This window comes from Electrona antarctica (genome assembly GCF_951216825.1).
Source record: "Electrona antarctica genome assembly, chromosome: 19".
NCBI lineage: Eukaryota > Metazoa > Chordata > Actinopteri > Myctophiformes > Myctophidae > Electrona > Electrona antarctica.
In genome coordinates, this window is record NC_136800.1 from 31,276,781 (window position 1) to 31,298,283 (window position 21,503).

The 21,503-nt window shown below is 45.1% G+C and overlaps 1 protein-coding gene across 5 annotated transcripts in view; it reads left to right on the forward strand.

The window, feature by feature from the left end:
* The window catches only part of LOC306943325 (partitioning defective 3 homolog), a 276,695-nt gene that overhangs the window by 143,979 nt on the left and 111,213 nt on the right, over positions 1 to 21,503 (forward strand). For 4 of the 5 annotated variants that reach the window (XM_079529577.1, XM_079529579.1, XM_079529580.1 and 1 more), the window contains 3 exons: positions 3,809 to 3,844; positions 16,794 to 16,982; positions 20,952 to 21,122. In XM_079529577.1, coding sequence (XP_079385703.1) covers positions 3,809 to 3,844; positions 16,794 to 16,982; positions 20,952 to 21,122 — 396 coding nt within the window. The remainder of the gene's footprint in view (positions 1 to 3,808; positions 3,845 to 16,793; positions 16,983 to 20,951; positions 21,123 to 21,503) is intronic. The other variant, XM_079529578.1, reaches the window with a different exon arrangement.

Genomic DNA, 21,503 nt, shown 5'->3' on the forward strand with positions numbered 1-21,503 from the left:
ACCAAGAATTATGGCACTGGACTGGCGTTAATTTCTCCTCCCCTCTTCTGCAAAATGAACCCCCCCCAACGGTCACTGGGGAGGCCATTAGTTGAACCTGCAGCCATTTGCTGGCGTGCCCAGTCCATCAAACAGCTGATTGGTGACAATTATCACGGCCGAGCTAAACGGCCCAGGCCATTGGCTGGCCTCTCTTTCCGCAGGGCGAAATCAGACAAGGGGGAAGACTGATCAATACTCATCTTTAGATTAGAGTGTTGCTTTCATTGGCGCTGACACTGCCTAGATGGTAGTTAGGCTGTAGGATTTAGTTGTTCTGCCAGCGTTAAAGATGGGGGACAGGTTTAAATGGGACTCAGGGGACTTTGCTACTGAATGTCTTATTCTTTTTTCCCCCGGCTAATTCCCATCGTGGTCGCCACAGCGGATCACCAGTTTCCATCTGGTTGTGTTTTCTGTGTCTTCCTCTGTGACTCCATCCACCTGCATGTGTTCTCTCACCACATCCATATAAACCTCCTCTTCAGCATCCTTCTCACAAATGTACACCTCAATGAGGGACGAGGATTCACATGTAAAACCTTGCCTCTCTCTTGTTGTATCCCCAAACCTTCTAACCTGGGCTGATCCTCTAATGGAGTCCTTTCTGATCCTTGTCAATTGAGAATCGTAGCATCCTCAATTCTGCCACCTCCAGTTGGAAACTTTAAAGGGATCGTGACATTAAAAAAAAAGGTTTTTGTAATTTTTTTTTTTTTTTATGGTTTCTGAGCTCAATTGCACCCCAAAAAACCTCAACTTTAATAACATTCAGTAGATTTTCTGTGGTCTGGAATTTTCTGGCTCAAACAAGTGCTCTGATTTGCCTGTGGACTGTGAAGTAAGAGTCCACAAATCGCCATATATGACATAGGAATTTGCCAGCCTGTTTGCCTGTTTTCATTGCAGCTCAAAAGGCCTCAGAACACACAGAGAAAACACCAGACCACATAAAATCCACTGAATGTTCAAAGTTCAGGTTGTGTGGGTGTAATTGTGGTCATAAAACCTGAAATAAAAATAAATAAATAAATTAATTAATGTCATTAAACCTTTAAGATAATTTAGTCTTCGTTGGAGATGGTTGTGCAGGTCTGCGCTGCATTTCATAAAGCAAATGTGAGCTTGTAGATCAGCAATTTGTGGTGTAGAAACTTTGTGTACCTGGTGTAGATTGGGGAAAAAAAGAGTACCAAGTACAAAGCTTACCCCTGTCACGTTTAACAAGTATAGCAGGTTTAAGTGCTTAAAACAAATTATCCATTTGTACACTCTTAGAGTTACATTCATTTTAATGCTGTCCTACAATTTAACATGTTACGATGTAATGTACTTTTACTTTATTTGTTTATTTACAGAACATATTCATGAACACAGTGACAAGTGCATGCACTAGATGTAGAATGCAGTGTAGAAAGAAAAATACCTTTAGTTACTCCACTGCGCCCTCTACAGATATTGCCAAGAGAAAATCCCATTGACTAGATTGTTCCTTCCGGTGAAAGAATTTAATTTTCTTGCCAAAAAGTGCATTTTATACGTGTGGTGGGGGGCTCACAGTACGTCCACCGGGGGAAAGTAAAAAAACGTCTTTGTATTGGTGAGTAGAGAAATCGTTGTTTGTATTTTTGCAGAAGTCGAGAGGCTGTGCTGCATGTCATGCAGCGGCACGTTAATGGAGAGTCCCATAGTCCTAATGCAACGACATTAGGGCTATGACCATAGATCACGTTAATGGAGAGTCCCATAGTCCTAATGCAACGACATTAGGGCTATGACCATAGATCACGTTAATGGAGAGTCCCATAGTCCTAATGCAACGACATTAGGGCTATGACCATAGATCACGTTAATGGAGAGTCCCATAGTCCTAATGCAACGACATTAGGGCTATGACCATAGATCACGTTAATGGAGAGTCCCATAGTCCTAATGCAACGACATTAGGGCTATGGACCAGAGCTAATGGAGAGTCCCATAGTCCTAATGCAACGACATTAGGGCTATGGACCAGAGCTAATGGAGAGTCCCATAGTCCTAATGCAACGACATTAGGGCTATGGACCAGAGCTAATGGAGAGTCCCATAGTCCTAATGCAACGACATTAGGGCTATGGACCAGAGCTAATGGAGAGTCCCATAGTCCTAATGCAACGACATTAGGGCTATGACGTTAATGGAGAGTCCCATAGTCCTAATGCAACGACATTAGGGCTATGACCATAGATCACGTTAATGGAGAGTCCCATAGTCCTAATGCAACGACATTAGGGCTATGACCATAGATCACGTTAATGGAGAGTCCCATAGTCCTAATGCAACGACATTAGGGCTATGACCATAGATCACGTTAATGGAGAGTCCCATAGTCCTAATGCAACGACATTAGGGCTATGACCATAGATCACGTTAATGGAGAGTCCCATAGTCCTAATGCAACGACATTAGGGCTATGGACCAGAGCTAATGGAGAGTCCCATAGTCCTAATGCAACGACATTAGGGCTATGGACCAGAGCTAATGGAGAGTCCCATAGTCCTAATGCAACGACATTAGGGCTATGGACCAGAGCTAATGGAGAGTCCCATAGTCCTAATGCAACGACATTAGGGCTATGGACCAGAGCTAATGGAGAGTCCCATAGTCCTAATGCAACGACATTAGGGCTATGACGTTAATGGAGAGTCCCATAGTCCTAATGCAACGACATTAGGGCTATGACGTTAATGGAGAGTCCCATAGTCCTAATGCAACTACACGTTAATGGAGAGTCCCATAGTCCTAATGCAACTACACGTTAATGGAGAGTCCCATAGTCCTAATGCAACTACATTAGGGATATGGACCAGACCTAATGGAGAGTCCCATAGTCCTAATGCAACGACATTAGGGCTATGACCATAGATCACGTTAATGGAGAGTCCCATAGTCCTAATGCAACTACATTAGGGCTATGGACCAGACCTAATGGAGAGTCCCATAGTCCTAATGCAACGACATTAGGGCTATGGACCAGAGCTAATGGAGAGTCCCATAGTCCTAATGCAACTACAGTTGGAGGCCATCGATATTGTCCTTTTCTTTTTGCTGAGGTTTGCGTGATCTACGCAAAAGGACAGTTAACCCATTTTGGGCGGGAACCCCTTTTGGTGTTTTAAACATTATGTTATAATTTAGCTATTGAAAAATAGCAGATCTACAAGCTCATAGCGCGCCACCGAGTGGCGCGCTACGAGCTTGTAGGTCTGCTATTTTTGAAAAATCGTGAACATTTAGAAGGATTTTTTCAGGATTTAGAAGGATTTTTAAAAGTTTTGAGGTCAGGCCTAAATGGGTCAAATGATAAGGGACAATATCGGTGGCACCCAACTGTACATTAGGGCTATGACCATAGATCAGACTGTGGCACATTTGACCTCCAGCGACAGGGGAATCTGAACCATTATCTCATCATAATACCATTTTGATGTGGTGTTAGTTCACGGTGTCATCTGAGGCAGAGCAGAGACTTAAGTAGATTTGTCATCAGAACATGTTCTTCATCACATATGGTTTTTCAACTGTGCGTCCATTACTCACAACCTTCGATCCATCCATCGATTCCATTACTCAACCCCACACTATACTGTACCACATGCATTGTAATGCACAGTCTATGTGGTACAGTAGGACTGTGCATTAAAATGCACAGTCCTACTGTCTTCAAGAGTGCTGTGCTTTTGACTGATTCTTTTTGTTCTTTATTCTTCTGTTTCCTTGTCTCTTCCAGAATGCTGAGCCCCAGACGCAGTCCTCCAGAGATTTGGTAAGAATATACATTGATAATGATATGTAACGGCTTGCTATCCAACCAGCTGACCCCGCCCAGCCTGCTCATTGTGTAATGAATGGCTAAATGTAAAGCGTTATACCATGTTTTGTTTGCGTGCTAGAAGCTACCGCGTTAGCTCTCCATGCTAGAAGCTAGAAGAGCCCTCTAGCCTGCAGCCCCTCCCCTGCATCTGTCTCGATGTATAATTTAGTACCTGATGTATGCTGAAATACGCTATGTTTTATTATGACACGTGTGTGCGTGCGTGTGTTTGTGTGCACGTGTGTGCGTGAGGGTCATGTGGGTTGATCCCAAGATAATGGACTCGCCACTATACATTTCATGGTCACATTTTGTCTGTGTAGAAGCTATAGTGTCCAGACATCTTTACTGGTTCTTATTTATGACTCCATCTGCAATACAGGGCCACTTGTAATACACAGTACAGTGCATTTTAATACACACTCTGCAATATACAGTACAATATAATACACACTCCATGAACGTGTGTGCGTGTGCACGTGTGTGTGTGCTGATCACAAATGAACATCATTAATCTGAGTGTCATACAGAATACAGTCATGTGAGAGATATTAGCGGCTACGCTAAAGCATTACCTGCAGTAATGGCGTCTTTAGTGAGAGTGTTATCAGCAGGCGTGGACAGTAAACCATGTACATTTACTTGAGTACTGTACTTGAGTATTTGTATTTCTTTGATACAGCACATATTGTACTGTACGTTTGACAGCTACTTTTCTATGTAGGGGAAACGTAGTATTATGAATGCACCACTTAAGCCCCAATTCAAATAGTGAAAATAGAAGCTGTGTGTGTTTTATTTCGGAATGATTCTTTGGAAAATGTCAAAATTTCAACACAGCAATGCTTTGATAAAAAAATGCATGTTGTAATTTGTATTTGTTAAAGCATTGCATTAAAGCATTATGTTTATATATATTTATTCCAGTACTCTTAACTCAAGTACAAATCTGTGGAGTATATTTTGACCAGGACTATCTATACTTTTGCCTCAAGTACTGGGGGTTGAGTACTTTGTCCATCACTGAAGTGCAGTAATGGTGTCTCGGTGAGAGTGTCAGAGATCGTCGCCTTGAAGAGCGCTCCTCTCCCATCCACCACACAGTCACACACTGCCTCCTCTCCTCTCCTATCCACCACACAGTCACACGCTGCCTCCTCTCCTCTCCCATCCACCACACAGTCACACACTGCCTCCTCTCCTCTCCCATCCACCACACAGTCACACACTGCCTCCTCTCCTCTCCCATCCACCACACAGTCACACACTGCCTCCTCTCCTCTCCCATCCACCACACAGTCACACACTGCCTCCTCTCCTCTCCCATCCACCACACAGTCACACACTGCCTCCTCTCCTCTCCCATCCACCACACAGTCACACACTGCCTCCTCTCCTCTCCCATCCACCACACAGTCACACACTGCCTCCTCTCCTCTCCCATCCACCACACAGTCACACACTGCCTCCTCTCCTCTCCCATCCACCACATATAGTCACACACTGCCTCCTCTCCTCTCCCATCCACCACATATAGTCACACACTGCCTCCTCTCCTCTCCCATCCACCACATACAGTCACACACTGCCTCCTCTCCTCTCCCATCCACCACATATAGTCACACACTGCCCCCTAAACACCTGTTGAAAGCACATTCCTCTTTACTACGGATATTAAAAGACCATTTCCATCTGCATAACGTCCCATTTACATAACTAACTCTCCTCGTAATTCCAAACGACCGAGGGCCGGTGTTTAAAACAGAGTCTTCTTTGCACGAGCACGCACGCGTGTATTTTAAAACTTTGCGTCGCATCTGGCCAACTATGGGTAATTGGTTCCGTTATCCGTTATCCGCGGCGCGTTAGAAGCGTAATTGGCCAGTTAATTTGACTGGCGGCCGTACCTGGCAGCTGTGCGGACAATCCGTCCTGTCCCAGCTTCAGCAGGCGGCGAGGAGAACGACCTGAGATTTAGCACGCCGACCACAGCTGGCATATCTCACCGGCACACTGTATATATATACACACTCAAACAATAGACTGACGATACACATGACGGCGGGCGCACGCGCGCGCGCGCGCACACACACACACACACACACACACACACACACACACACACACACACACACACACACACACACAGAGGGACAGGCAATACACACTAAATATACCCCTCCTGAGGTAAGAGATGCCAACTGACAGTTGGCTAATTGCTGTTGGGTTAACGGCTTTGTTTGTAAGAATGAGACATTTAGCTGGCGCTCAAATCCAGTGTGTCATGCAATGCAACGGAACTGAATAATAATGTTACATTCCTACAGCATGACGGTAATGCACAGTGCCAAGTCGATGACTAAATAGCACCAAGCATGACATCGTCAACAAGCATCAAGGAAAGGAATATTATTATTATAACGTTTTTAAATGGGGGTTTTTTTGCGGCTTTCGCCTTTATTTTATATTTTTTTATAGAGGGACAGACAGTAGGCTGACAGGAATGGGATGGGGGAGAGAGATGGGGGAGTGACATGCAGTAAAGGCCGTCGGGATCGGGAGTCGAACCCGCGGCACACTACCAGACTTGGGCTACCGGCCAAGGTGCCTGGACCGCTGAGCCACGGCCCAGGCCATTATAATGTTTTTATATAAATGAACCTCCAGGCCTACAGTATTTCATACTACATCGTTTGACAGTATCACACAAAAGCAGTGAAGTGACATAGTGAAGATTGCTTGAACATTCTTTCCTATAATGAATGGCATGCCCAAAATAGAGACACCAGGTTGAAAGTGGTTATGTCCGTCTGTGGGTTTTATAAATATTTAACCAATGAAAAGTATTAACAAGTGCTTGTGACTTAATACAACTATACAACATTGTATCCATTGAAACAAGTTATTTTTTCCTGAAAAGTAATACTTTTACGGTATGTGTATATCACATTAATGTCAGTAAAGCATTAGGAATTCAAGTGAGTTGAAATAAGAGCAAGTGAGTGAGAAAACAAAACGGTGGGAAGTTCATCAAAGTTCTGCACTTGAAATCCACATGGAACTGCATTCACTGGTACAGTGCATTACTGGTACAGTGCATTACTGGTACAGTGCATTACTGGTACAGTGCATTACTGGTACAGTGCTGATGCCCAGAAAGACCAACGCCACCCCACAACTTTTGGTGAATTGTCGGCCTAATTGTTTTTTTGAGAATAAGATGAATGCTCCCCCTTGACAGGAAACCCGCCTTGCTGATGCATTCTTTTTCTCACACAGTAAAACTTAATTTAACTCTCTCTTTCTCAGCTTCTAATCTTTTAGAGGCAGAGAGAGATACATACTCTTTGGTGTGTGTCTCTTTCCTTCAGTCTCCCACCCCCCCTCTCTCTCTGCTCTAATCTTTTAGAGTAGGCAGAGGAGATATACACTATTCGTTGAGTATCCATCTCTCCATCCTCACCTCTCAGTCTTGATTGTGTTTTCCAACTCAGTTCCCCACTCTCTTTCTTTGCCTCTCTCTCCCGCCTGTTTTTCACTGTCTATCTTTCCATTGGCAGCACTCTCTCTTAATCTCTCTCTCTCTCTCTCTCTCTCTCTCTCCCCTGTGATCTTTCCTGCGTCCCTGGAGTCCCCTCCCCTCTTCAAATGAATGTATTTCTACGCTCCTTTCCCGACATATCAACCCTCCATAATGGCTTCAATGCTTTTCAGATCTTATCTATACGCCTCATTCTAAACGAACTCCTCGGCAGCCGACAACAGCAGTAACAACAACAGCAGTAACAACAACAGCAGCAGCAACAGCAATATACAGAAGAGTATACAGTTGTTGAGGATTTTCATTTAGATGGAGGCGGAGAACGAGCGTCTTTGCAGAATCACTTTGATTGCAAGTACAGTCAATGTACAGAAAATGGACGTGGTAACTTTCTTATGAGAAGTGCAATTAAAAACATATTAGTATATAATACCATTATAAATATAAAACCATTAAATGGTTGCTGCGTAGGGCAACCACATTTTGGTAGCCCTACGCATGATATGTTTGTGCTTGTCCTAATGTTGGTGCTAAATAACAGTTAAACTCACTGCCAGACCGGGCAGGGAGGAGGTGTCGTTTCAGCTCTGAGCAGATCCACACGGGCACGCATGCAACTCGAGGACACACGCACGGGCGCTCGTTATTAATTGAGAAAATTATTATGAGGATCGGCTTGGCACATTTTGGTGCCCTCCTTGGTGTGTTGCCCTACGCACAGTGGGTACTGTGTGCTTGTGCACTGTTTGTATGCCTGACTTGAAAGAGTTCATGGTTCTCCATGCAGTATGGGTAAACAGCCACACACACAGAGGGATTCCAGGAACGAATCACTCCGAAACGCAGCATATTCGATCAACTTGTTACGGTTTCGGTACCCAGCATTGACAAGGCTATTGCACGGGTGAAATTGGCTCTGTGGCTGTTGAAGTCCTTCCAGTATGTTATATGTACAATATGTATGGACACAGAGCTGAGGCTGTCAATGCCTGTCAGTGAACCACTTGAGCCCTCTATACATCCTTGTACGACGAACAGCGTCTGTGTGGAAGAATAGTTTTCACTATTTGTCTGACTATAATGACATGCCCAAAATGGGGACGCCAGGTTGAACGTGGTTAGAATGTTGGAATGGGACTGTGTTGAAGTATGGATTCATGGGCCTTAATGGAGAACAGCAGTGCGACGTTTCTCTCTTCATTACCGCTGATGGCTTCGTTCGCATCACTTTCTCGTTCCCCGCGCTTCACAGCACTTTGGTAACTTTTCTCATGAGAAGTGCAATGAAAGAAACTCATGGGGGAGGAAAATCGCTCCGAGTTGAAATTGGCAAATCAACATTTATTTTTCTGCTAGACAGTGCAGTGGAGGAAGACAGGACATTGAGGCGATTAAATGTGACAATGGTAATGAAGCAGATTTGCACACACACGCCGTCGCAACTAGGTCTGTTGCAACTGGTGTTACACCACCACTCAGCACGTTTGGGGGTTCAGTGACAAACACAATGTTTAAAAGTCAACTCAGGGCAGCTGTAGAGCTGTATTATATAGAGGCTGTTTGTTTGGTAATCAGAAGGTTGCCGGTTTGGCCCCCATGCCAGCCAGTCTAGGTGCTGAAGTGTCCCTGAGCAAGATGCTGTTCCCCGGGCACCCTATTCATGGCACCTCCTCCCTGCTCCTAATAGTTAGGATGGGTTAAATGGTCACATTTCACCTATGTGCAAATGTACAATAACGAATATCCCAAAACAACTAAACTATTATTATTAGTGGTATAGTAGTAGTAGTTGCGACCGTAGGTCACATTTACTATGAAAACCTGCATCTCCCGTCCGTTAGTTAGTTAGTCACCCCACGCCTATTATATGGTCAGGCCTTGTGACATCACGCCTCCATATATGGTCAGGCCTCGTGACAACACACCTCCATATATGGTCATGCCTTGTGACAACACGCCTCCATATATGGTTAGGCCTCGTGACATCACACCTCCATATAATGGTCAGGCCTTGTGACATCACACCTCCATATATGGTCACGCCTCGTGACATCACGCCTCCATTTATGGTCAGGCCTCGTGACATCACGCCTCCATATATGGTCAGGCCTTGTGACATCACACCTCCATATATGGTCATGCCTCGTGACATCACGCCTCCATATATGGTCATGCCTCGTGACATCACGCCTCCTGACATCACGCCTCGTGACACGTCACGCCACCATAAATGGCCATCATCATAAATGGCCATCTCCATATATGACCTCAAACCCTTAGATCTCCATATATGGAGCTGACCTGTTCTGACATTCCATATATTGATCCTCCCCACCCGTCCTTCCTGTCCTTCCTGTTCTGACATTCCATAGCGTTGCTGTCGGGACTACCTAACTCCTTTCTTGAGGTTTTTGATTTTTGTTTTGCATAAATCAGTGCTATTGAACACCCTTTACGTCTGTGTGTTGTTTGGAAAATATTGAACTCCATTTGACCCTCAAACTGCTAAACCACTCCACCACCTCTCCCCGTTTCATGGAACTAATTGACAATATATAATCTGTCACAACACTAACTTTGATGATGCAGTATTGCTTTGTTTTAAAAATATAAGGTTTCTTCATTTCCTGAAAAAATGAAAAAAAAAACATTTTGGAGTTAGGTGGGTTCTTCCCGACAGCAGAGATATGTTGATCTGTCCTCATCAAACCCTGTACACTCAAGACACGCTCCAAATGGCCAGTACAGAATTCATTCCATATGTTGATCTGACCCCCCATGCCAAAGCACCAGCGCTCGGCCAGCAGTCTGCCGTCACCCAGGCGGATGCGTGCACACGACCTCGCCCATTAAGCGAGGTCACTTCTCGCCCTCAGGGCGTCTTACTGGTAGTAGACTAGTATTATCACATCGTGCATATATCGCCTGTCTTTCATACAAGTGCATAAAAGCCTACAGTGGCAGAGGTGTCACCTTGTCTGTACTGTGTCTGTTTGTTTACACTGTTCTTATGTAGCAGGTTTGATGCCTGTTGGCCTGGTGCTAAGGTATGACTCAGCAAATATGGAGCAGCCTTTAGGGTCTGAGACAACCGCAGTGTCACATGAGTAATGACCCACTTTGTACAGTCTGGGTGATGAAGACAGCCCAAACAAAGAGGGGTTTCAGAGGGTTTTTTAGTAGCAAAAGTCAGACTAGGAGGACATTCAAGACAATATTCACATCGTGTACAAGTGGGAAAATGACATTTTCAAGGCTTTCGGCCAGCATCTTAAGGGGTAAAAATGTGAGACACAAACATAATATGGAGCTGCTGCACTGGCTTTAGGGGGAGAAGCATTGTGCAGTCTGCAAGTTCCGGAAACGACCTTGATGGAAAATTCCGACAGCTCCATTTCTCTCAATGACTTGGTTGGTTTCCAGTGGAGGAGTAAATAATGCAACAGGCTGGAAGGAAGAGAACTCCACACGGTTCAACTTCCCTCCATTACTTGGTTTCCGGTTAGACGCCCCTCGGAGCGCAACGTCGGCAGGCTGCACTTTATCAAACAATTATGAGCATGCTGTTGGGAGCTGCGCAATATCTTTAACTGTAAACTTTGACCACTTAATTTCGCATCCAATCAGAAGACGGCCTGTTTGTGGCCAGAGAGCCCCATTGGATGATTGAGCTGATTGCTGCATAACGTTATTGGCTTGCATGAGGGAAAGGGGAAAATGCAGTAAAGGCAAAATGCTGACCGTTTGGGTGGTCAATTGAGCGATGCATCGTCTGACCAATGACCTGTGGAAACAAGCACATCGCTTTTCTCTCCCCCTCCCTCTCTCTCTCGCACTATCTCTCTTCTTCCAATGTTTTTTTTTAATTGTTTGTCACTTTATTACCCATGCAGGCTCTCTCTCAATCTCTCTCTCACTCTCTATATCTCTCTCAAGCATACACGCACGGCGCACGCACACACACTTTGAGCCGTTGAATCTGCTTCCCTCCACCTGCGCTGCACAATAGAGTGTTGATCAAAAGGCATCCGTCTTTACATCCCCCTGCCTGATGGTTCCATAATGGACCCATAACATGAACATTCTGTTCCATTGTTTATGCCATTAGTCACACAGCTTCATGGAAAATTACCGCAAACGCTATATTGAAAAGCCATCAGCGTGCAGCACTAACGCTGCAGCGATGCGTTGACAAGATACTATCTATCACACGCGCTGTTTCCTTTTCCACTCACGTTCCCCGTGATCTGATGAAATGCTGTTCTGTTATTAATGGCGCACGATGATGTAGCTTTTGTTGGGTAGCATGACGGAGCGCGTTAGCATAGCGTAACCTGACATTGTCACTGCCTTGATACGCTGTGCCTTATTGTATTAGTGAAGTGTAACCTAACATCGTTAATCGTCTGACCCGGTGGGGCCACGGCATTAGCATACAGTGCAACATAACATTTTCAGGACATCATACACAGCATAGCAATTGCATTAGCATAGCGCAACACACCCATTATCTGTGTAACTTTGCATAACAATGCCAAAACACCTACGCGTCGCTATCCGTTGCGTAATAGCGCCCCGGCGTGATTAGCATGGAATAAGAGCAAAAGCATTAGTCATGTTGCAAAATAGCAGCGCATCATTAGCATAGCAATGATAGCCTAGCCGGGGTGATTAATTGCTGCACCTTTGTGCCAGCAGGCGCACTGCTATTTCTGTAGCGGTCGGGTGGCCTGTGGTGAAGCCAGGCACTGGGAGGCCGCTGACACATACAAGTCAATCAGCGGGGGCCACTGTAGCGGGGAACAGGCTCTTTGGCTTAATTAAAGGGATGTTTCAAGCTGCCACCTGTGTGTGTGTGTGTGTGTGTGTGTGTGTGTTCGTGCACACGCATACATTACAGACATGTGTATACGTATACTGCAGGTACACTCGACCCTGCACACACGGACAGTGGGCAGTGGGCACTCAATTCAATTCAAAGGGGCTTTATTGGCATGAGAAAACATACGTTTCCATTGCCAAAGCAACAGTTGAAAATGGAATAAACATTCACTGCACAGACACTGTCACACAGAGCATACTGTGTGTGTGTGTGTGTGTGTGTGTGTGTGTGTGTGTGTGTGTGTGTGTGTGTGTGTGTGTGTGTGTGTGTGTGTGTGTGTGTGTGTGTGTGTGTGTGTGTGTGTGTGTGTGTGTGTGTGTGTGTGTGTGTGTGTGTGTGTGTGTGTGTGTGTGTGTGTGTGTGTGTGTGTGTACACATACATACAGTACGCACGCACACTTTGAGCCGTTGAATCTGCTTCCCTCCACCTGCACTGCACAAATGTGTGCGTGTGTATGTGCCGAACACACATGAAGCCTCTCCCACAGTCTGTCTCAGACCACAGTATCTAAGTGATTGGGAGCATCTGTTGGTGTAATTGGCCAGTTGTAAAAAGACAGAGCACACAGACCCTAACTGTGAGGATGGAGAGCGAGAGTAGGAGGGAGTTAATCCGTGGAAGATTTGCACAGGTTTTCTCTGCTGAATGTTCATGTAAAGCTGCATGCGTGCATGTGCACAGTGCATGTAGCCTACGTTGTGTGTGTGTGCACAGTGCATGTAGCCTACGTTGTGTGTGCACAGTGCATGTAGCCTACGTTGTGTGTGTGTGTGTGTGTGTGCACGGTGCATGTAGCCTACGTCATGTGTCTCGGGGTTCAATTTGTGTTTGTGCACGCGATTGCAGACCATGTATGTACACATGTCGTTGTCATGTGGAAAACTCGTACAGTATGTCCGAATACATTTCATTGGATACATAAAACCCACAGAGGGATATACCGGTAACCACTTTAAAAAAATCAATAGCCGATCTACAAGCTCACAACGGTGCGTTGTGAGCTTGTAAATTGGCTATTTTGTGCAACTTTTGTGTGACACTAGTTTATAGCATGACGAAGTAGGTCATTAATTTCGGAATTTGAAATATGGAGATACAAGGTTTCTGTCCGACAGCAACGATTTATATACTGTACCTGCAGGCATACACGCACGCACGTGCACACACACACACACACACACACACACCTTACCACGCGGCCCATGCGATGGCAGTCTCTGTGCCCTGAGCTCCCTTCTGTCCCACAGGTGTTTGATATTCATGGTTTATCCACATGGAGCCTCAGCCAGATGCTGTAGAAAGAGACAGACAGAGAGAGAGAGAGAGAGAGGGAGGGAGAAGGATGGAGAGAGAGGGGGATGAAAAGAGAAGGGAGGTAGAGGTGGGATATCGAGAGAAAGAGGGAGTGAATGAGCATAGTAAGCTGATGGATAGGGAGAGAGAGGGAGAGAGAGCTACAGTAGGCTGCCAACAATGCTCTCCACGCCTGAGTTCTCTTCAGCAATTACACCCCTCACTGCCTCCTCTCCACACCTCTCTCTCTCTCTCTCTCTCTCTCTCTCTCTCCCCATGTCTTTTATCTCTCTCTCTCCCCATGTCTTCTCTCTCTCTCTCTCTCCCCATGTCTTCTCTCTCTCTCTCTCTCTCTCTCTCCCCATGTCTTCTCTCTCTCTCTCTCTCTCTCCCCATGTCTCCTATCTCTCTCTCTCCCCATGTCTTCTCTCTCTCTCTCTCCCCATGTCTTCTCTCTCTCTCTCTCTCCCCATGTCTTCTCTCTCTCTCTCCATCTCTCCATGTCTCTCCTCCGCACCTCCCTCTCCCTAGCCACACTCCGGGACCGAGAATAGCCGGCGTACAAGCTGACATCGCGCCTCGGACCCGACGCACTGTGAGCTTGTATATGCCGGCTATTCTCGCCGTTCGACACCGCCGCCTGACGAAGTATGACTCTCTGGCTTCTCTCGCTCTCTCTCTCTTTCTCTCTCTCTCTCTCCTCTCCAGCTCTTCTACCCAGTGGTGGACAAAGTACTCAACTGCAGTACTTGAGTATAATTATCGTTTCTATCTGTTTTTTCCCTTTTTTTTATGAATGCTCTACTTGATCGTACTGCAGCGTCACATACAAGTATTAAATGCAAATGGGTGCTCTCCTGATAAAATGTGTCACCTACCTGAACATGTATTTTCTGTTCATTAACTTTTTCGCTGCTATCTACGTTTATAAACGTAGCTAGACTATCGATACCTTCTGGTGCTGTCTACGCGTATGTTCGTAGACAACCGTATACTCCATATGAAAGCAGCGACCGTCCGTTTACCTTTTAGCATTGCTCCGGTTAGTATGGAGAGCCTCCGTCCCCACCAGCTATGGGATCTTTAAATCCAGCTCCATTGAACGTCCATTATAACAGGATTTTCAAAGCGCTGTATCTCAAAAGTTTCGAGCACTGTCCATGGTGAGCCGCCGCTCACCCGACGATCGTAAATCATTTGTGAGTTTGTACCGCATCGCTGAGCAAATGTAACTGGTTGTAAAGATAGCTAAGGGGTCTGAGCTAATGCGACTGATCACTGTGCTCATAACAAAAGCCCCCACCTTCCTGAATAACCCGGAAAGGACCCTTATAGGCCTTTCAGTCTGTCACAGTGTTCAGATCAGTCACAATGAAAATAGTATTATATTATAGTATATTTGATATAACATTTTCACTAGTCTATACAGTATACATAGGAAATGTAGATGCTTCTTGCACGCGTGTCTGTCTGTCTGTCTGTCTGTCTGTCTGTCTGTCTGTCTGTTTGTCTGTCTGTCTGTCTGTCTGTCTGTGCAGTGTGTGTTTGAAACCGCCAACCGCCAAAGGTTGTGAAATACAAAGAGCTGTGAAAGAGAAGTGTATCAGAGAGAGAGAGAGAGATTAGGAGAGAGAAAGACATGTATTAAAAATAAGAAAGGGAGTGAGGGTCAGGAAAGGAGCAGAAAATGAAAGAGAGATTCCTTTTGTATTCCACATGGATTCATCATGCCCTCTCTTCCCTCTCTCTTCCCTCATCCTGTCCTTTTCTCTCTCTCTCTGTCTCTCCCACTTTCTCTACCTCTCTCCTCCTCTCTTTGTCTGTCACCCTGTGTGTGTGTGTGTGTGTGTGTGTGTGTGTGTGTGTGTGTGTGTGTGTGTGTGTGTGTGTGTGTGTGTGTGTGTGTGTGTGTGTGTGTGTGTGTGTGTGTGTGTGTGTGTGTGTGTGTGTGTGTGTGTGTGTGTGTGTGTGTGTGTGTGTGTGTGTGTCACTCTCCCTCCATCTCTCTCTCTCTCCCAGTAAACAAAGGGAGTTAATAACATGCTGACACGGAGCCGAATGATGATTGAATTCATTAGGCGTGCACAATAATTGGCGGGCGTGAGGAGAGGCACACGTGCAAGCGCACGCCGCCGTCTATTCAGAGGACAGCTGTCAAATAACAAGCGGGAGAGAATGGCTTTTCATTGTTGCGTTGAATTAGAGAGAGAGAGAAAGAAAGAGTGAGAGATTGAGAAACACCTGTTGCGTGAGAGTGAGATGGGTAAGAGAAAATGAGAAAGCTAAAAGAGAATCAAAGAGAAGATTGAGGAGGGTTGTATTTGAAAGGAGAGAGTGGAGCACCTGTTGTGTAGCGAGCACAAGAGACAACACTGTGTGCATGTGAAGTGGAGTGGTTGTCTAGCACTGGGGAGTACCATGTGGAGTGTCTGTGTCTATCTGTAAAATTGTGACATGTGACAAGTTTTGCATTGAAATCTGTCTCTTTGCATCTTGCACATACTGGCACATACATGGCTGGTAGAGTGTGAAAACAAATATATAGAACAGATATTTCCATTCCTTGCTGTGTTTCTCGCGCCCTCAATGATACACACGGCTGTGTGTGTGCGTGTGCATGTGTGTGTGCGTGCGCGCGCAATAATCTCGGGCACCACTGGACCGTTCAGTGTGAAACTTGCACATGCACACTTTTCACACTTTCAAAATTGGCCTCATGGTAGCACTACTGTATAACAAGCTTATTCACATTGCACCCCACGACAGACAGCTCTGGGTAAGCCACCAGACCTGCACTTTTCTGGTTTTTAAATGAGCTACATAAATAGTACATTCATTAAAACCTTTATTTTATTTTGAGACCAAGGTCTGTATTTCAGTGGTGCTCTGTATACAGAAAGGAACATTCACAAGAATACGACTTCAATGCGCCAAGTCAACATTACGTCAAGTCACATCAAGATGACTTGACTAGACGATCTGCCGATGCTCGAGTCGTCTAGATTCAAGACTGGTTCTGCACCAATTTGGGAGAAATGCCACAAATACATCGAAGTAATGGCAAATTTGTCCGAGTCTGCCCATATAGCTCTCTCTCTTCTCCCTCCCCTTCTGTGTTTAGCCATGTCTCAATGAATCTATTCAGTGTTTTCTCTCTCTCTCCGTCTCTCCCTTGCTGTGTCAGAAGCTGGAGGAGGATGAGTTGGTGTTGACGCCAGACGGAACCCGGGAGTTCCTGACGTTTGAGATCCCGCTGAGTGACTCGGGCTCGGCGGGCCTGGGGGTCAGCGTCAAGGGCAACCGATCCAAAGAAAACCACGCCGACCTCGGCATCTTTGTCAAGTCCATCATCAACGGAGGAGCCGCCTGCAAGGTAAAAAACCCACTGCGCAGCAAGCAACTGAACGCAGAATACATTTATTTCTTTATTTTAGGGACACTTCATTGGAAATAACAGTAAAATCATCAGTGTTAATTTGTATAAAGTCATTATTTTTCTCTTTTTATCGTATAATGACCAGATTCATTTTTATGAAATTAACCTGAATTATTCTGACTGCAACCTGCGGCGTCTCATGCAGGCAAGGCTCATCCTCATGGCAATTAAAAGTCCTATAAAAAAATATATATTTCTTGTTTAAGGCATCTGTGCTTCATTAGTTGAATGCACTGGAGAGCGAGAGGTCAAAGGTCAAGGGGCTTATGTGGGAGATGGCAGTGCAGTGGAAGGTGCATCACCTCACTGCTGTGGGTGAAGACTCACCCAGACAAGGTCACACAGTGGAAGGTGTATGACCTCACTGCTGTGGGTAAAGACTCACCCAGACGAGGTCACACATCTCTGGGTTGGTTTCACTAATTAGCACACTGTCAGCCGCAGAGGAGGGAGCTAATTAGACAAATTGCCTGGTGGTGGTGCGTTTTGCTTCGAATGACAAACCTGCATCCCAGAGATACGCGATTGGACGCCACTGACCGGCGTGATGTACAGTACAGTCCATCACGTCGCTGTTTTTTTAAACTTTGTTTTTATTTTATTTTTTTATCCACCAAATAATGAATGAACAGAAATCAAATCAAATATAAATAAATGAAAACAAAAACAAAAACATGACAAAAACAAAGACAACAAAAGAAACTCAAAGATAAACAGAAAAACAGCTTGACATAAACTACAACAAAAATTCAAATTAAGTGCAAGGCAAGACAGGAAAGAGCAGGAGACATGACTCACAATATACAGCAGATATGACATTATTTTTTACAGACAAAACAACCACTACACGACACTTTTACAGACCCAACAAGGCAACAACCTCTACACATACTGTACACCGAAACACCCAAATACAATATCACAGAAGTCCATCTAAGTATGAAACTTTCCATTTTGAATTGTTCGCTGCAAATTCTGCTTCTGCATTCTGGGAAAGCCTTGTGGTTCCACAAGTTATCTAAACAGTGAGGAGGACCCATTCATTGTGGCAGGGGTGGGAAGCGATGCCAAAAGGTTTTTTGATGATGTTTGAAGCTTGCTGTTGTCTGAACTAGGCGTACAAACAAAGCTGACGTGGATGTTTCAGACCTCCTTTACACGCCTGTTTAGCAGAAGAACATTTAGAGGAAAAGTAGTTGATGATAGAAACCATGGCGATGGGAGGCCGTGCATACCACATACTGTACAGTATAGGCTCTAATGCAGCCTGACTGTGAGTCGCGGGAATGTTCATTCCACCCCTTTTATGGATGAAATTGAGAACAAGATTGAAATGTTTTCTCTTGGAGTTGGAGCAGCAGTGCAGCTTAAAACGTCCACATGGCTACATCTGTCGGTATGACATGCCTCTGGTTTGACATCATTAGCACGCATTTAGTATTCTTCTTCTTAAATGTTCCATCAGAAGTAATGTGACCCATGTAAGCAAACCAGCAAGTCAGTTTCCTTGTATGCGTATGTTTATCGTACTTAGAAATGAAAAGACAATGGCATGATTATGGGTGCAAAGCATTCAAACCCTTTGCCACAGATTTTGTGCAAATCGTTACTGTCCGGCAGAAACCTTCTATTGTCATATTTAAACTGTTTTTTTTGTAGTTAATGCCCTACTTCATCATACTGTCATCATACTCTCGGGAGTTAAATTAACACTGAGGAATTCACTGTCTATAGTACAGTAACTTATGATTGATTGGACACGAAGGTTACACCATTAGTCTATAAGACACTGTGCTGTTTTTCAAAAGTGTGTGTTGCAAAAATAGTGAAACGGTTGAATCGGTTATTGTCACTATTTTAAAATAATTGTTAAAAAAATGAATGGTTTTGGACATACAGTATGAGGTTTCCACCCGACGACAATGAAATGGTACATTGTGGCTTTGGGCTGTTTCTATTTGGGGTGTTTCTGTACCATGTTATGGCTGTCTGAATATGCAGACTCATAAACCCAGAGGCCTTTTTCTATGATAAAAATAAATAAATGCACACACATTCCTCTAGCCACAGCAGCCTGCCGCGCCGTCTGTTCTCACAGAGGTCCTGCCTGGGTGCGTTTCACGCGGCCCAGCCTGTTGATGACGGTGTGATAATGAAGCTAAAAAGCACACTTCCTTGTTTGGATTAGACCACGGCTGGCTGCTTCTTAAATGAGGGAGGGTTCCATTCATGAGACTATATTGTTAGAATGGAACTATACAGTCTCACGAATCTAACAGTTGGATTGATTTGATTTGTTTTAGTTTGCTTTCCCTAAATTGTGCATTTTGAGAAGACCGGCTTGGTACAATTTGGAAGTTTAAACATGGGGAAACTGTTCCAACATCTTTCAAAAGTATTCTCATTTAGAAATGAGAAATATTCATTACATCTTAACATTCATTGGGCTGCTTTGTGGTTGAGTCCATAAATGTATGAGCTGCTGTTCTCGGGTCAATTTTCTGCCAGAGCTTTGCTTTCTGCGTGTCTGTGCTGTCTCTGTCTGCTGTTTTCTCTCTCAATTCAACAAATGCACCTGGGGTGCAAACCCTACTCACCACAACATCTCTGACTCTGGATTGTGATCTGTCTTGACCTTAAAGACTTTTTCAAAACAAAAAGTTCATCTCTTTGGGACAGCCAATACTTAACATGAACCTCTGCCCCATCTGTTCTCAAGGTATCCTGCTAGCAAATACACAACACAAACAGAGCTGGCTATGACTGCTGGTTTGCAGCACCACATAGCATGTTGTATAGGATATCTTTAACACAGGGTTCTGAAATGTTCACAGTAGCCTTTTGGAGGCAAGGAGTTCCAGAGCCATGTGACCCATAGGTCAAGGTTTCTCAACCTTTTCAGGCTGTGACCTATGAATGTGAAAGTAGCCGAACTACAAGCTCACAGCTGCGAGGTGTTGTGAGCTTGTAGATTGGCTATTTTCACAATGTTTGCCTTTCTTACACAATATTTTACAATTTGGTTTAAAGAAAGTTTTAAAGGTCATTGAATTGTCACTTGTACTTGTACTGATACCCTACACTCTTACACTGTACTGTACAGTATGTTGGTTTGTTTACTGTTGAGTGAGAAAACAATGTTGCACATTAAGCAAATCTGGGGACCTCCCAGAATTATTTGGGGCACTGCCATTGGTGACGCTACGCTAGTATTTCGCAGGGACCTCCAATCCAGCCCTTGATGCTGAGTGCCAAGCTGGGTCCCATTTTTGAGTGGTGCAACCACTCCCTTACGGAGCTGTGTGTGGGTGGGTGGCTGGGTGGGTGGGTGGGTGGGTGGCTGGGTGCGTCTGAGCACGAAAACAGCATGGTTGTTTTTCACCACCTGTGCGCAACCTAACACACACACACAAAAACACACACGCACATATTAACTGTATATATGGAGATTTCGGGGGTGCCAGTACAGTACAGTACAGTACAGTACAGTACAGTAGAGGGACCCTCACATGGTAACTCTGTCTCAACCGTTTCGAATGCGGGATGGCTCGCCGGAATCGGGCCGGCACCCTGGGTGCGTTCCTGTGGGTGCGTCCCCCCCCCCCCCCCCCCCCCCCACACACTCGGAGTTGCACCACTCACTTCACACGGGTGTGATTTTATAGTCTTCTTTGGTATGAACTCAGGCTCGGAATAGAACCCCAAAACTCCCAGGCTCGATCAGGGCAGAAAGAAAGTCTAACCACAAGACTACTGAGCTGGTACTGAGTTCACAGTAGGGTACTGAAAATCCTTCAAGTACATAACATTAAAAAAACAAACATTTTAACAAGGTCACCAGAGCAACACCACCTGTCCATGTATTTGTGTCATTACCTCACTCGCCACCTGTGTGTTCTTGTACAGGACGGCCGGCTTCGGGTGAATGACCAGCTGATTGCGGTCAACGGTGAGTCGCTGTTGGGCAAGACCAACCAGGACGCCATGGAAACGCTGCGCCTGTCCATGTCCACCGAGGGCAACAAGCGAGGCATGATCCAGCTCATCGTGGCCAGGCGTGTGACCAAACGAAATGAGGTAATTGGAGCCAGAGAGAGAGTCAAAACAGAGGATTTTATGAGGTGTAGTTTAAGTGTATAGTGTTTAACGTTGCTGCCGAGCAGATACCTCCATAGTGTTTGTTTTTTTGTTTGTTTTTTGTAAGTTAATGCCCTACTTTGATCAATGTCACACAAAGGCATCAAAAGTAGCAGATGCACAAGCTCGAAACCTGGCGCGCACCAACTCTGGCTGCAATGAATGGCTGATGACAGAGACTAACCCTGCAAGACCCAGATATATTTCTACTTTCAATCTCACAACTACTTTGTACTACTAGGACTTTGTTATCATCCGATAACATCCGAAGCTCCTCTTGAGCTTGTAGATCTGCTACTTTTACTATTTTGACCCCCGGTG